Here is a 15034-nt window from a genome sequence, read left to right as displayed (position 1 = left end):
AAAATTTTGGGCGGTGCGTGCATGTGGACTGTGAATGATGATTTTGGGGTGGAGCTCTAGGTGACACTGATGGCTCCTCTCCGCAATAGTCCAGCTCAGTCTGCAGGTAGGTGAGTATGTCAACAGTGTTTACTCTGGATCCTCCCTCTTGTTGTCTCAAAATCCACTGATAGAGTTTTTTCAGTCCATGGCGTTCACCAGTTTGAAAGCTGAGTTTTTGCTGGTTCATGGCCTGGGTGTAGAGCTGAGAGAGCGAGTTCGCAGCGCTACAAAACGTCGAATACATCGTTCGATCAACCTCGTCGAGGCTCGTCGCCACAGACTTCCTCTTCTTCCCCATCAAGAATCTACAAACCCCCCTTACTTTTCGATTCGATCTCCGCCAAAATCACAAAATCAAATACATGAAATTCAATTCGATAAAATCACGATTCGAATACAGATTTTGCTCTGGCAATCGGTGGGGCTGAAATCGAACTACCTAGAGGGAAACGTTTTGGAGGACAAGGAATTGGAATCCCGGTTCTGTTGTTGCACAAAGTTGGGTTCGTTGTTCCTAAATCCTTGTGCAATATGATAGTTCTGGAGGCTCCTACGAACGGGACTTGATAGAGAACGATGAGGAAGAGAACGATGCTGCTGCGGCTGCCGTTGCCGACTTGGACGACGCCGATGGAGGTGATGATTTACAGAGTGAGGTTGCAGAGACCAAGGTGAAAGGAGAGGAGGTATGTGTTGGGGTCCGGCGGGCGGTGAAGGCAAGGTTGCCGCCCGCCGGAAGGTGAAGATCACCTAGAGCTAACCTATTGCTCTGATACCATGTAAAAATTTATGTATTTATTGATTGTTGTTCTTTATTACAATTACAAGGATTCCTATTATATAGGAGTGTGTTTGGGAGTAGGTGGAGAGTAGGTGAAGTGGAGGTGGTAGTGGTGTAGTGGGTTAGGTTTAGTGGAGTAGGTGAGGTGGTAGTGGTGGTAGGTTTATGGTAAATTCTAACAACAAGAAATAGGACTGGGACTCAAAGAAAGTGACATCCATGGACACAAACCACTTACGAGAAGAAGGGTGGTAACATTTATACCCCTTTTGAGTAGGAGAATAACCAAGGAAAACACACTTGAGGGAGCGAGGGTCCAACTTACCACGAGAGGGAGAGTGATTATGAACAAAACAGACACAACCAAATATTTTGGGAGGAATAGAAAACAAGGACTGAGAACCGAGGAGGACGTGAAGCGGAGCCTGTTTGTCCAAAACCTGGGTAGGGAGACGATTAATAAGATAGGCAGCGGTGAGAACGGCGTCGCCCCAATAGGGTCGAGGTACGTTCATAAAAAAACACATGCACCGAGCCATGTCAAGAAGATGCCGATTCTTGCGTTCGGCCACCCCATTTTGTTGAGGGGTATTGGTACAAGAGGTCTGATGGATAATGCCATGAGTAGAGAAATATTGTCCTAACCCAGAATCTATGTATTCCCCGCCATTATCAGAACGAAATATTTTGATAGTGGCCCCAAACTGAGTACAAATCATCTTATGAAAAGTGCGAAACACAGAGAAAACTTCACTCTTATCTTTCATGAGATACACCCAAGTAGCACGAGAAAAATCATCAATAAATGTAACAAACCAGCGATGACCTTTTACAGACAGAACACGAGAGGGACCCCAAACATCAGAGTTTATTAATGAAAAAGGAACTAAACTTTTATTCAAACTGGGAGCAAAAGAAGCTCTATGTTGTTTTCCAAGTTGACAAGACTCACAAAGAAAGTCAGACACATGATGACTCGCGAAACTAGAAGGAAATAAATGCTTAAGTAAATGAAAGGAGGGATGCCCAAGACGCCGATGCCACAGCCAGACATCAGCGGGTGTAGGAGAAGACGGGGTGGAAGAATAAGCAAGTTTGTCCGGTTGATCTAGGAAGTAGAGACCATTTTCTGCACTACCACTGCCAATCGTCCTCCCCGTGACAAGGTCCTGAAAAAGACAATGATCAGGAAAAAACGTCACACAACAATTCAAATCCTGGGTAAGACGACTTAAGGATAACAGATTAACAGAAAACTTGGGAACATGGAGAACAGAAGATAGATGCATGGTAGGAGTGACTTGGACTAAACCTTTTCCAGAAATAGAAGAAACAGTTCCATCGGCAATCCTAACTTTGTCCTGACCTGAAGAAGGCTTATAGGCAGAGAAAAGATCAGAGGAGCCAGACATATGATCTGAGGCACCAGAATCAATAATCCAAGGCAAAGATGTATGACACAGGAAAGCACAAGGAGAAGGTACGAAGTTACCTGAGCGGGCAAAGGACGAGGAAGCGGGACTGAGAGCAGTAGAAGATCTGCGGTCCAACAATTGGCGCAAAGCATCCTCCAGCTCAGTATCAGAAGCGTGGGTAGCAGAAGTGGAATTAGAATCAAGAGTATCAACGGCACTAGACTGATGAGCCCGGGAATAGGAACCACGTCCTCGAGAGTGGCCTGACCGACCTCCTCGAGAACCCGACCGATCACTTCGACCCCCAGATGGAGTCCCATGAAGCTTCCAACATGTCTCACGAGTATGCCGCGGCTTTTTGCAATAATCACAGAATACAGACTCCTTAGCAGCAGACGGAGGAGGCAGGCTGAGGCTATCTCGAGGAGTAGACAGTAATGCGGAACGGTCAGTAGAGACAGGGGACATCATAGCAGACCGACGACTCTCCTCATTTTGGACATAGGCAAATGCCTCTTGCAGTGAAGGAAGAGTGTCCATACTCAGAACTCGACCCCTAACTGGATCATACTCCATATTTAGGCCAGCCAAAAATTTAAAGACCCGTTCCCGTGCGATGAACTTCTTGTACCCGATAGAATCAGTAGGGCAAACGGGCTTATAGTCTTCCAGGTGGTCAAGGCGTTTCCAGCCGTTGGTGAGGAAAGTGAAGTACTGAAGAACAGTCTGCTCCCCCTGAAGTGTGCTCTCAATAGAGCGACGCAACTCAAATGCCTGTGAAAAATTTCCTTTGCGGGAATAGGTAACAGCCACAGCCTCCCAAATGTCCTGGGCAGTCTCCATAGACAAGTAGCCCTCACCAAGTTCTGGAACCATCGAATGGATAAGCCAACTCATAATCAAAGAGTTGGTAATCTCCCATTGGTCATAACCTGAGTCAGTGGTACTAGGTGCCTGTATCCTGCCATCAACATACCCCATCTTCCCTCTGCTCTTTAAAAACAAAGTCAAACTTTGAGACCATGCTAGGTAGTTCTGACCATTAAATAGAGAGGTGGTGATTTTCAGACTAGGGTTGGGGTTCTCAGTCATGGTAGTAGGTAGAATGAGACTCTCACTTTTTGGTGTTTGAGACGAAGGGGACACACTAGTGGAATTTGTCATGGATACAATACTACCAAACCCGCAACAAATTAGTGGAAATCACAAACCCGGAAGGCGGTAGTGAGATAACAGGCACAATGATCACTATAAAGACATACAAAATACAAAATTAAGAAACCATTTTTTTTTTTTTTTTTTTTTTTTTTTTTTTTTTTTTTTGTTTTGTTTTGTTTTTTTTTGTTTTTTTTTGTTTTTTTATGTTGAGTTATTTATATATACATGTATTTATATATAAATATATATATCAGGCTATAGTTATATATATATCAGGATATATATATATATATTATATGTACCTTGGTTGAGATCTGAGGACGACGAGGACGAGGGCTGAGACGAGCGACGAACTGCGGGAGAAGATTGACGAGCGACGAACTGCGATGAAGATCGACGAACTGCGATTGATGAAGACGAGCGACGAACTGCGGGAGAAGATCGACGGGCTGAGACGAAGACGAAGCAGATGAAGACGAGGGCTGAAGAAGCGGAATGATGATGATGGCAGAGACGAAGAAGAAGCGGAATGATGATGATGGCAGAAGATCGATTCAGCAGATGATCCAACTAGGTATGCGTTGAACCCTAGCCTTGGAGGTGATGCTCTGATACCATGAAGCTTGGGTAACCAGCTTAGGGTATGATGAGATATCACCCCTTATTTATAAATGAAGATTTAGGGTTTACAAAGAAGACAATTACAAGATGATCCGTGAGTGCGTAAAAATGATTACAGATCTTAGAGACTTTCGGCTAATATAATATGCTAAGTGCCTTTCGGTGATTATAATATATCAACATACTCGAACCCAAGAATTCATGAGGATCAACATACCTTGAATCACTAATGGGTTACCAACATCTTCCTAAGAGCGTACATCCTTCTTGTTGCATGTTGGTTAGATCTACATGGCTTCTTTCCATCTCCAGTTCCTTGTGGTTGTGTCCTTGGTTGGCCTACATTCCTGGAGGTTTGTGGCTGTCCCTTTTTGGTTTGAACATTCTGGGTAGGCTTGGAATCTTGTCCTAGTTGGCATTTGTTATATTGTTGTGCCCCTCGTTGATACATAAAATACTCTTTGCCTTGACGACACTCATTTCGATGATGTCCTGGTTGACCACATCTAAAGCACCTTCCCTGAAATTCATTTGCAGGATTTCCTCCTTGTTGGTTTCCTCGGTTTTGTCTGTGCTGTGGTTGCAATCCTCCAAGCATAAGGCGCAAGTGCGAATTGATTCCTATTGTTCTGTACTAGGGCTCCTCTTTGTGGGTGGTTGTTATTTTTTGATCGAGAGTGGTTGTTATTTCTTGATCGCTGATCTCGAATGTGCTCGGCATCTGCCAATTCATGTTCTACAATCAAAGTTCGATCCACCATCTAGCCATAGGTGGAAAGTTGTACTGCGATCAACTGTCCCCTAATATCCATAGCCAAACGATAAACATAAAATACTTAAGTAGCTAGGACACTAATATGGTAAAAACTATGCGGCTCTAGTCAAGACTTCAAGTCAACCAAGACTCCACAATATCATTAACTTTGTTTTCAGCTTCCATCTCTTCCTTGGCAAAACTTGGCATCAAACGCCATGAGCTGCAAAGCCCAGAAAGAAAACACCACAAACCTACCTTTCTTCTCAATAAAATGATAGATCTATGAACATAATAATCATAACTTAATAGTATACATGCAACATAAAGTTACAAGGATTTATTACAATTTCTAGTTTAATTTACCAAGTGACACTTATAACCTTGCTGTGGAGACTCACTTAACCAACTGCTAAGCCATGTCCATGGATGATTTGAAACCCCACTTGATCAAATATTTAGATGTACAAACTATAACTACCAAGGATGCCTACGTCCAGGGTTACGTACCCAAGTATCGGTATCTGTAGTCTATCCCAAGGGAACGGTTTGCTAAGAGTATTCTCCCTGTTGTGCCACCCGTACATCCACCCTTATTACAAAAGCGAAATACCGATAAGGGTTCGAATACATCTCGCGCCATCTTAGCGTTTCGCGACACGACCTGCTTAAGACATCTCAAAACTAAGGTTTACCCAGAACAACTAGTAATAAACCGTCAATCGCTAATTTCATAAAGCCGTTTTTCCATTTAATCAGTTACTATGATAATCACTATCGTTTACATATTTAAGTCATAACCTGCACTGTACCATTTTTATTGCAATTTATTACAAGAATTACTAATACATGCGCTCTAAAATTTTGAATTGAAGATAACTATTATCGTGGACCATTATATATTAATAAATTAAATCAAGTCTTAACATTACGTAAAAATTTAAGTAATTACATTATGCATGCATATACTAACATGGCACAATTTAGATAATAATACTAGCACAAACACTGATGTAGGGATTAATTTCCATAAATAACTAAAGTTTGCACTTTTGGACCCTTTTTCTTTTATTTTCCAGAATTCCAGATTCAGTGTTCTAGAAATAAAATTACAAATATAATGTTTAGAAAACTCTAAAATTCATGAGATTTTTAACAGTGGTCAATAAATATGTTATAGTTATTTTACAAAAAGAATTTCCGGAAAACAATTTATGCAAAATTCTAAAAAATTGCAAGAAGACACAGAACACAGATCTGACACATTTTCTTAAAATAATTCCACACTAAATTCTACAAGTCGAAACCATGATCCAAAAATTATTGGTGAAACTAGACTTCTCAAACTTCATTTTTCACTTAGAAAACACTAGATTTGGTTCAGAATAGAATATTTGGTGACTTTTGAAGACAAGGAAGAAATTGTCCCCAAACACAGGTTTAGAATATTTTGAATATAAATTTGTATGAAACTTTAAAAATTATACCAAAATTTATGGGTGTTCTAGACATCATTATTTACAACTTCTTAGAAGAAAGAAACCATCTCAAAAATTTGATTTTTAAAATGTCTAAAAATTCGTGCAAGAGTTTGGACATATTTAAGAAATGTAAGACCAAATCAAGGATAAGTCTTCAAACATCTAGTACATGCCATAAATCACACATGCAACCTTCAAAATAGTACTATATCATGATTTAAATACTATCAACACATAAATATTTTGATGTTTAAAGGGAAGAATGAGAAGGTTTGAGGGTTTTCTTAATAGCCATAAAAGAAAGGAATGAGATAGTGAATGAGTGATGAACTCTAGCCTTCTCTTCTTCTCCTCTCCTTCTTCCTTACTCTATTTCTCTGTACTACAAACTTTCAGCTGAGCAAATAAAAGAGGGCCCCTCATACATATATATAGGCATAATATAACTACACTTAAACACTAAATTTCTACTGAACTAACCTAATTAATTTCCTACTCTAATTAAAGTTTGCATGGGAGACATCCCATCAAATCTACACTACAAATATTTTCCATCATTCTCCTGTAGAAGATCCCTCTAGACTTCCATGCAAAGCAACAAGTGGTGGGTGTGACTTCCCCCATCCGGCCACCTATTTTCTCTCTCTCTTTTTTTTTTGGAAGAATAAGAACTTATGTTTGTGTATAAATATGTATGTGTGTGGGTTCCTTAGAAATCAATTGAACAAGGTTTTTAACCAAAATAAGTAGGAAAGGTGATTTTTAAGTTGAATCTCTATCAGAAATAGTTACAAACAGAAATATTAAATATTCACAAAATAATTAATTTTAGTAATTTTTTTATTAGTGGCTAAATTTGAATAGTTTTCAACTAATTTATATAATAAAATATTTATTAAAATAGTCTTCACATAAAGAAATTTTATTAGACATAATTTATAATGCACTTCAAATTGCTTGTTCAATACTAGTGGCTCAAAAATGCTTTGCCTTCCATGTTGTAAAAATGGCCCATCTAGTGGCCTGAAAGTACTTTTTCTTTTCATGGCTTAAAAATAACCCATCCAATTAAAATTGTATGCCTATCATGGTGTAAAAATTCAGGTTTCTTAAGGCTCAAGTTAAAGCCTTCAGGTCCAAAATTTTTTTACCAAATTCTAATTTCTACAAAAACTTGATTCTGGTCGAAGTTGTTTCCGATTCCATTTGGACTTGTTGACGTGGATACATGGGCAACTGATTCCATTGGGTGCAATAACAAACTTGATTCTTGTTGAACTCGTTTCTGATTCCATTCGGACTTGTTGACCAAATACATAGGCAACCATTCTGTTGGGTGCAGTCACAAAACCAAATAATTTTCAAATCAAATTTCAAAACAAGAATCATGGTTGAGTTGATTCTGGTCGAATTTGTTTTTAGTTCCATTTGGATTTGCTGACACGGATACATAGGCAACCCATTCTATTGGGTGCAGTCACAAAATCATATAATTTTCAAAAGAAATTTTAAAATAATAACTACGGTTGACTTGATTATGGTCAAACTTGTTTACGGTTCTATTCGGACTTGTTGACACACATATGTAAGCAAACAAATCTATTGGAAACAGTCACAAAACCAAATAAATAAAATCAAATGAAAACTTAAATTTTAATTCTGTGAACTATGTTTGCCTTGATTCCGATTCAAACTTATTCCCCAGTTTGGATTCTTGGGCAAACTACATAAATAATCTGGGTTCAGTCCCTAAATTTTTTTTAAAAAAAACAAATAATTTACCCTGCTCTTTGTCTAGATGGGAGTTTTGATATTAAGAAGTTGGAATAAAAGGTATTTTTCTTGAAACAAGGGATTGTATTTAAGGGATACGACATATCCTGAATAGGTCCGACCTACATAATTAAAGCTCATTTGACATATTGTCATGTGAGTAAAATTGTGTTGAGTAAAATAAATTCAAAATTTTGATTAACATGATGGATGGTGTTAGGGGTTTTATTCATACTAATAACCATAAGGACAACAGTTTTATATGAAGTACTATGGAATGTAAGTTTAAGTTTAAACTCTATGCCTTTGGATGCTTCTTAATCGGATCAATCATTGTGAAGTTCATTCCAAAAAGAAGTAGCAAAGTGATGGCAGACAAATATTTTTTTTTTACCATTCAAATGGCAAGTTCCTCTTGTTCATTTGATGGTAATGGTGGAGATTATTGTAACGTATGGTTTGGAGGTAGTAGTAGTAGTGTAGGAGCCGAGAAGGTTGCCACGAGAGTGTATGGTGATTTGTTTTGGGAAGGCAAAATAGAGAAACCAAAATTTGACTTGATATCATTTTTTACTAGGAAATTCATGAATTTCTTTGAGTAAGTGGCACAAGATATTTCTTTTACAATTGTGGACTTTTCCGTTATTAACAAAAAGTGAGTCTCCTTTACTGTATGCTTAAGAATGGCATCAACATTGTGGATGATGAAATATTTTCAAGTATACAAGAAACACATGATTGCAGTCGTGTATAATGTGATTAAATATTTGTCGGCAATCAACATTATCACGTTGTTGAAGGTTTTCCCAAGCCTGAGGGACACTCGCAGAACCAGCTTCTTGCTTTCCTTCTTTCTTTCTTTTTATTGGGTTTTGTTGGGACTTGGAAGCTTGAACTTTTTGACCTTTCCTATTGCTTTCACATCTTGTTCTTTCAAGTATGCATGCTAAATGTGTAAGTTGGATATATTGTTTCACAATATATTAGCAATTAATTATCAAAAGGTTTTTTCCCTTGACATTTTTAAATTGGTTTACCTATTGTGTATTGGTCAGTAATTATGACTCACTTGTCTCTTTTAACAGTGACCATTGGAGGAAAAATATTCCAGTGCTTGCATGTTCCCATAGGGTGTTCTCAATCGATCTTATTGGTTATGGTTATTCAGACAAACCAAATCCTAGTGACTTTGAAGCTAACTCCTTCTATACATTTGAGACATGGGCTGCCCAGTTAAATGATTTCTGTATTGATGTGGTCAAAGACAAAGCATTTTTTATATGCAATTCTATTGGAGGTGACCATCTTTTACTTATCTGATTTCTCTGAGTTTAATCCCTGGTCATCCATATTGATGCTTAATTGATCTTCTCCTTGATTATTTGATTGCAAATAATTGATTGAAGGTACAATATTTATGTATTTTATTTCCTCATCGAGGATACACACTTGCTTATTTTTTGGAAAGAATTTAGGAAAATGTTTTTTTTGATTGGAATCGGGGTGTTTGGATCAAAGCCCGACTAATCCCCAAGGTGCATAGGCCCTTGGTAACGAGTTTCCCACAAGTGTACCACAGTTAATTCAAGGGTTTTCTCCCTGTCCGATGGCTCCAAGGAATTGTTAGCACCTAAGAAGTTTCGTTCTCTGAACCTTGGAGGGAGCACACTGCCAAGACCCAAGGCCTTACCACCAAGTCAACCCTTGGGGTTATGAAGAATCTAGGCAATTTAATGTTATGGTCTTCCATTTTTGTTGTTACTGTGGAAATTATCCTAGTACATCATGGAAATGACTTCATTTTTCAAACTATTCCACTCATTTTAAATAGTGCGATGAAGTTTTTATTTTATTTTATTTAGTATTTGGGTAAATTATAGTTATCTCCCTTGAGGTTTTGCATAATTGCAAGGACCTCCCAATGATTTTTGAAATTGCATTGACCTCCCTTACTTTTTTTGACATTGTCAAGGTTCCCCCATCTCGTTAATTTGGCCCAACCAATGTTAACTTCGCTGTGTAAATAACCATAATACCCTTTAAACACTATTCATAGCCTCATGGGATATAGTGTAATTTTCCCTATTATATATATATATATGAAATTATCATTTTATTTCTTTCAAAAATTTAAAAATGTAATTGTAAATCCCTAACTATGCATTATTTTTTTCCGCTATAAGTTTTTCAACTTTTATAAATAAAAAATAAATAAAAAATCAACCATTAAAAAAGGTGAAAGAATATCCATGTTTCTTGTTTGAACTAATTTTAAGATTTAATTAAATAAAAAATAGTTTAAATGCGAGAAATAAAGATGGAGATATAGATTTAAGGTGCAACAAATGACAAATTATTTGAGTATTTTATTATTCTCAAATAATTTCTTCGTTCAAGTAAAGTTCAATTTTAATTTTAGGTGTAGAAAATGATAAATTGTTTGATTGGTTTATTATTCTCAAATAAGTTCTTGATCCTTTATTCCCTATCAAATAATTTTAATTTATTGTAATAGGATTAGATTTTTTTTTTTATACTTTATATTTATTTTTAAAAATTTTGTTAATTAGGTGAGAAATATTGACCTGCATTTTTTTAATATGCATCAACTAGAAATTGAAGGACTTAGATAAAAATTAAAATTTGAGAATAATATAGGATTGTGATAATATAAAAATGATATTTTTTCTATATATGTATAAATAAGTAGTGCAAATTGTTGAAAAAAGAAGTTTAAAAAAAGCAACACGATATTTATGAGGTAGTATTTGGTAATATTTATGGGTTCGTTTTTATATAAATATGAAATGTTATTATGTTTATTTTTCTTAAAAAATATTTAATACACATATATGTTTACAAGACAAAAGAATATACATGTTTCGTACGTTGGTGTGGTATTGGGTGATACAGGCTAGCAGTGATGAAGGAGAAAAAAAGAAAGAAAATGGAGGAAGGAGCATGAGGGAAGATCACCAATTTTTTTTTTTTTTTTTTTATGTGGCACTACTATTGGTTGCAGTAGCACCATAAAAAAAAATGAAGGAGAGAATAAATAGAAAGAAGAGTGAAAAAAACAGAGGAAAGAAAATGGATAAAGAGGGATGTAGTGCAAATTGATTTTTTTTTTTTTATAGAGACGGAGATGGTGAACTTTTTTTTTTTTTGTAGAGATAGAAAGTGGGTCATGATTGCACAAAAAGGGAAAAAAAAAAGAAAATGATTAAAAAAATGTGAGAAAAATAAAGAAAAATGAATTAGAAACAATATAGAGATAAAGTTAGTTTATGAGAGGAAGAAGATGATATGGATTGAGATTTTATGTTGTTGAACCTTTTGGTATAATACATAAGGGAGGTCTCTGCAATTATATAAAACTTGAAGGGAGGTTAGTGTAATTTACCCTTTAATCTTTGCATTCCTAGAAAGAGATGAACAGGGGCAATTTTGACATTCTAATAGTTAAAGTTGCTGACATCACCTCATTACGTCAGACATTTTAACATATAGATAATAGAAGGGGGAATCTTGACATCACCTCATTATGTTAGTTTATTTTTCTTGGTGTGATTTATTCTCTTCTTCATTCTCTCGTGTCCTACATCAACCACCTTAGTGTTTAGGGGAACTTTTTAGTGTTAAGATCAATCCTAAATTAGTATCCAAAAGTCATCTCATCCATACTTACGATCCCCACCCTTTTATATCCCCAGCACAATGATGATGTGCATGGAAAGTGTAACTGTATATTTTGACTTGACAATTTTTATGTATAAAACTGGGTTGTAATGGAGTGTTTTAATTGTGAGGACTCTTTGGTCATTTGTCATACCAAGCCTGTCACACCGAAATTGAAAGCTTCGTTCTGTTACCCTTTTAGATAAGGTTTACATATATGGTTCAATTGTATTGAAAAAGGTTTTTCAGAAAAAGAGTTCGAAAAATATACAAAAACCTTCCTTGAAAAACAAGTGCAAAATAACCCTAGTTAAGTAGGGGATCACCTGAAATGATTTTCAAATAGTATCGATCGGTTCAAAAATATTTTTGGTCTAGTAGCTAGCGATTGACAGGCAATTGACCGCATTTTGGGCGCTATCGATCGTAGCTTTGGTTTTCATTTAGCCTTTTCCAATTTCGTTTTTGATACTTTCTATCTAAACACCTCCAGAACTCATATTTCAGGATCTTAACCATTGTGTTTTCACAGCCAAAACACCTTAATCTCTAGAAAAGTTCCGAGCATATATTCTGATCATTGTGAGAGAATTTTTATGAGTTATTTTCAAAATTCCTCAAAACCTTGCATATCTTTGCATTGTTTTTTATACACCTAGGGCCGGTTGGGTAATTAGAGTCGTTCAAGAACGGAAAACGAGACTGCTGCTCCGTGGTGTCTAGAAGATCAAGAAGGCTGATTGTGCTCATGGAGTAATTACTAGTCATCGGGGTTAGGTAAACCTAGGTCTACAGTTGTAAGTCCTCTTGACTGTGTTTTCTATTCTTTGATCTCATAGTGGATTTCTATTTGGTGTTGGGACCGTGATTTTTCCCTCTTGGTTTTTTCACTTAATATTTGGGTGTTATTGTGTTATTTCTTTTCAGTGTGTTAATTGGATTAAAGGCCAAAATTGAGTAAATAACTATAAATTTTAATTGATTAGCCTATTCACTCCTCAATATTTTAGACTCGAATATTTCAGAACGGAAAACGACAAATATGGAATTTCACAAGGAGCACATCTAGGGTTTTACATAAATAATGTTTAGGGTTAGTTCGAGTCTTATTTAATATTGTTTATAGATTAGAATGCTACTAGACAGATTTAATGTATTATTTAGTTTTAGTAGTTAGGGATACTCAGCTTATAAGTATGCATGTAATCTTTCTTTTCAAATAGAGAGTTGGGTTACGAGAATTTGAGATTGTTTTTATATGAATCTTGCTAATTGTTGCGAGGGTGAAGCATCTATTTCCTTCTCTTCTAAGACTTAATCTTCTCCTCCTTTGCACAAATTACTTGAGTCTTGTTATTAGGTTACTATTTATTCGTAATCCTCAAAAAGTGCACTTTTAAATCCCAAAATCCTATAATGATGCCCCAAACCCTTTCGTACATATTGGCCATCAAGTTAACCATTAGGTTCTCAAATAGTCTTTGCTTTGGAAATCCAACAATCTGCCATTTTTGAAAATGAAACCAAATCAAAAATTTTTCCATCTAGAATTCTTAAAAGCCATCTTCTACTTCTTTGAACCTTAACCCTAGCAAATTTTCATGCCAAAATCTCACATTTTTCATCTAGAATTCTTGAAAGCCTTCTTCTACCGCTTTGAACTTTAACCCTAGCAAAATTTAATTCCAAAATTTACTGTAATTCCAATTGTGTAGGCAATCTTGGGCTAAGTGTCCCTATAGTTTTCATACATGACACAAACTCTAATAACCATATATTTTTCATAATCTTTTATAAGGTAATTATGACATCACGGTTTTATTCCGGTTGAACCAGTGACCCTTGACCAGGTCGTTTTCCTGGTTTGATCAATGGTCTGGGTTTTAGAACATTGCCTAAGATGTAACTTTGATACCATGTTAGAAATTTTGGAAGCATCCAACCCGAAACCAAATTTCTTATTGTTTTTATTTTAGGAGTGGCTTGTTTTTATATTTTGTCTAAAACTTTGGGGGACCCTTGGGAGAAGGGCTGCACCCTCCATACTGTCCTGTGCCTTGCTCAACTTTTTCAAAGATATTGTCTTAATATACAAGGCATCTTCCCTTGGGAGAAAATGGCAAATACATACTCCAGTTTCATTTTATGTTTGATTTGTGATATGACTCTTCTTATCACACTACATATCTCATTCAACAGAATTGATGCATTCTTTTGCTGCCTTTATTTTTTATTGATTATTGAAACAAACAGTGCCATAGATTATTTGCATTCCTTTGAATTTTGCAAAGATAAGATTAACATGATGCGTGCCTAAGAAAAGAGTCATCATTGCCTTGCCGTAGGAGTTGTTGGTCTTCAGGCAGCAGTCAGGGAGCCTGAAGTCTGCACGGGCATTATCCTTTTAAATCTATCTCTTCGTATGCTTCATATTAAGAAGCAACCATGGTATGGAAGACCTCTAATCAGATCATTTCAGAGTTTGTTGAGGTAATTGGATATAAAATTGTTTTTCTTACATATTCTAGAGTATTAAACTTGGCAATTAGGGTTTAAAATAATTGCACTTCTTGTCAGGAATACTGCACTTGGCAAATTTTTTTATAAATCTGTTGCCACACCAGAGTCAGTGAGGAGTATTCTTTGTCAGGTATTCCTATATGACACCATGGATATATAGTCACACCATTGTTTGGTAATAATGCTTATAATGTCAAGGGCTACGGATAGAAGAAGCATAGAGAATGTTATGATCAAGGTTTTAAAAAGCGGCCGCAACCGTTACGTAACGGTTGTGGTGGTTATCACCACCTGTTACAGCCACTATAGCGGTGTGACGGAAATTCACATGTGTACGGCTGTTTCGGTGTTACGTAATGGCCATAGTGGTACCGTAACGGTCCGTTAGACACTGTTACACTCTTTTATAATATTCTGAATAGCTTCATTTTCCAAAAAAAAAGAAGCAAAAAGTTACAAAAAAAGAACAAATACTCAAGTGATCCAAACCCAAAGAAAAAATCTTATATGAATTTTTCTTCTTTATAATTTTTAAAAAAAAATTTATGGCATAATTTTTATTTTATAATCCTTTCATTTAATAATTGTGAATATTTTTTATTTAGTTAGTTCAGGTATTGGTAAAAAATTATTTGTAGACATTTAAATCAATTATTCTTAAAATAATTAACTATTGAAATAAAATGTAAAAAGCTCATTTTATAGTGATTTAAAAATATGAAATATATTGGATCATACTTAAAATTAATAAAAATTGATCAAAATTTATTTTAAACCCCAATAAATGTGATTTTGAAAAAAATAATAATAT

At 36.0% G+C, this 15034-nt stretch overlaps 1 protein-coding gene across 2 annotated transcripts in view; it reads left to right on the top strand.

Moving 5' to 3' along the window:
- The window catches only part of LOC145814302 (uncharacterized), a 37400-nt gene that overhangs the window by 18890 nt on the left and 3476 nt on the right, over nucleotides 1–15034 (top strand). For both annotated transcript variants that reach the window (XM_082910973.1, XM_082910974.1), the window contains 3 exons: nucleotides 9111–9322; nucleotides 14049–14193; nucleotides 14281–14353. In XM_082910973.1, the coding sequence (XP_082767099.1) occupies nucleotides 9111–9322; nucleotides 14049–14193; nucleotides 14281–14353 (430 nt within the window). The remainder of the gene's footprint in view (nucleotides 1–9110; nucleotides 9323–14048; nucleotides 14194–14280; nucleotides 14354–15034) is intronic.

The sequence above is a fragment of the Camellia sinensis genome, unplaced genomic scaffold (assembly GCF_055761805.1).
Source record: "Camellia sinensis isolate YWXY unplaced genomic scaffold, ASM5576180v1 Unanchor1, whole genome shotgun sequence".
NCBI classification, from domain to species: domain Eukaryota; kingdom Viridiplantae; phylum Streptophyta; class Magnoliopsida; order Ericales; family Theaceae; genus Camellia; species Camellia sinensis.
The sequence above is the reverse complement of the archived record's forward strand: the minus strand, read 5'-3'. Positions and strand labels throughout refer to the sequence as shown.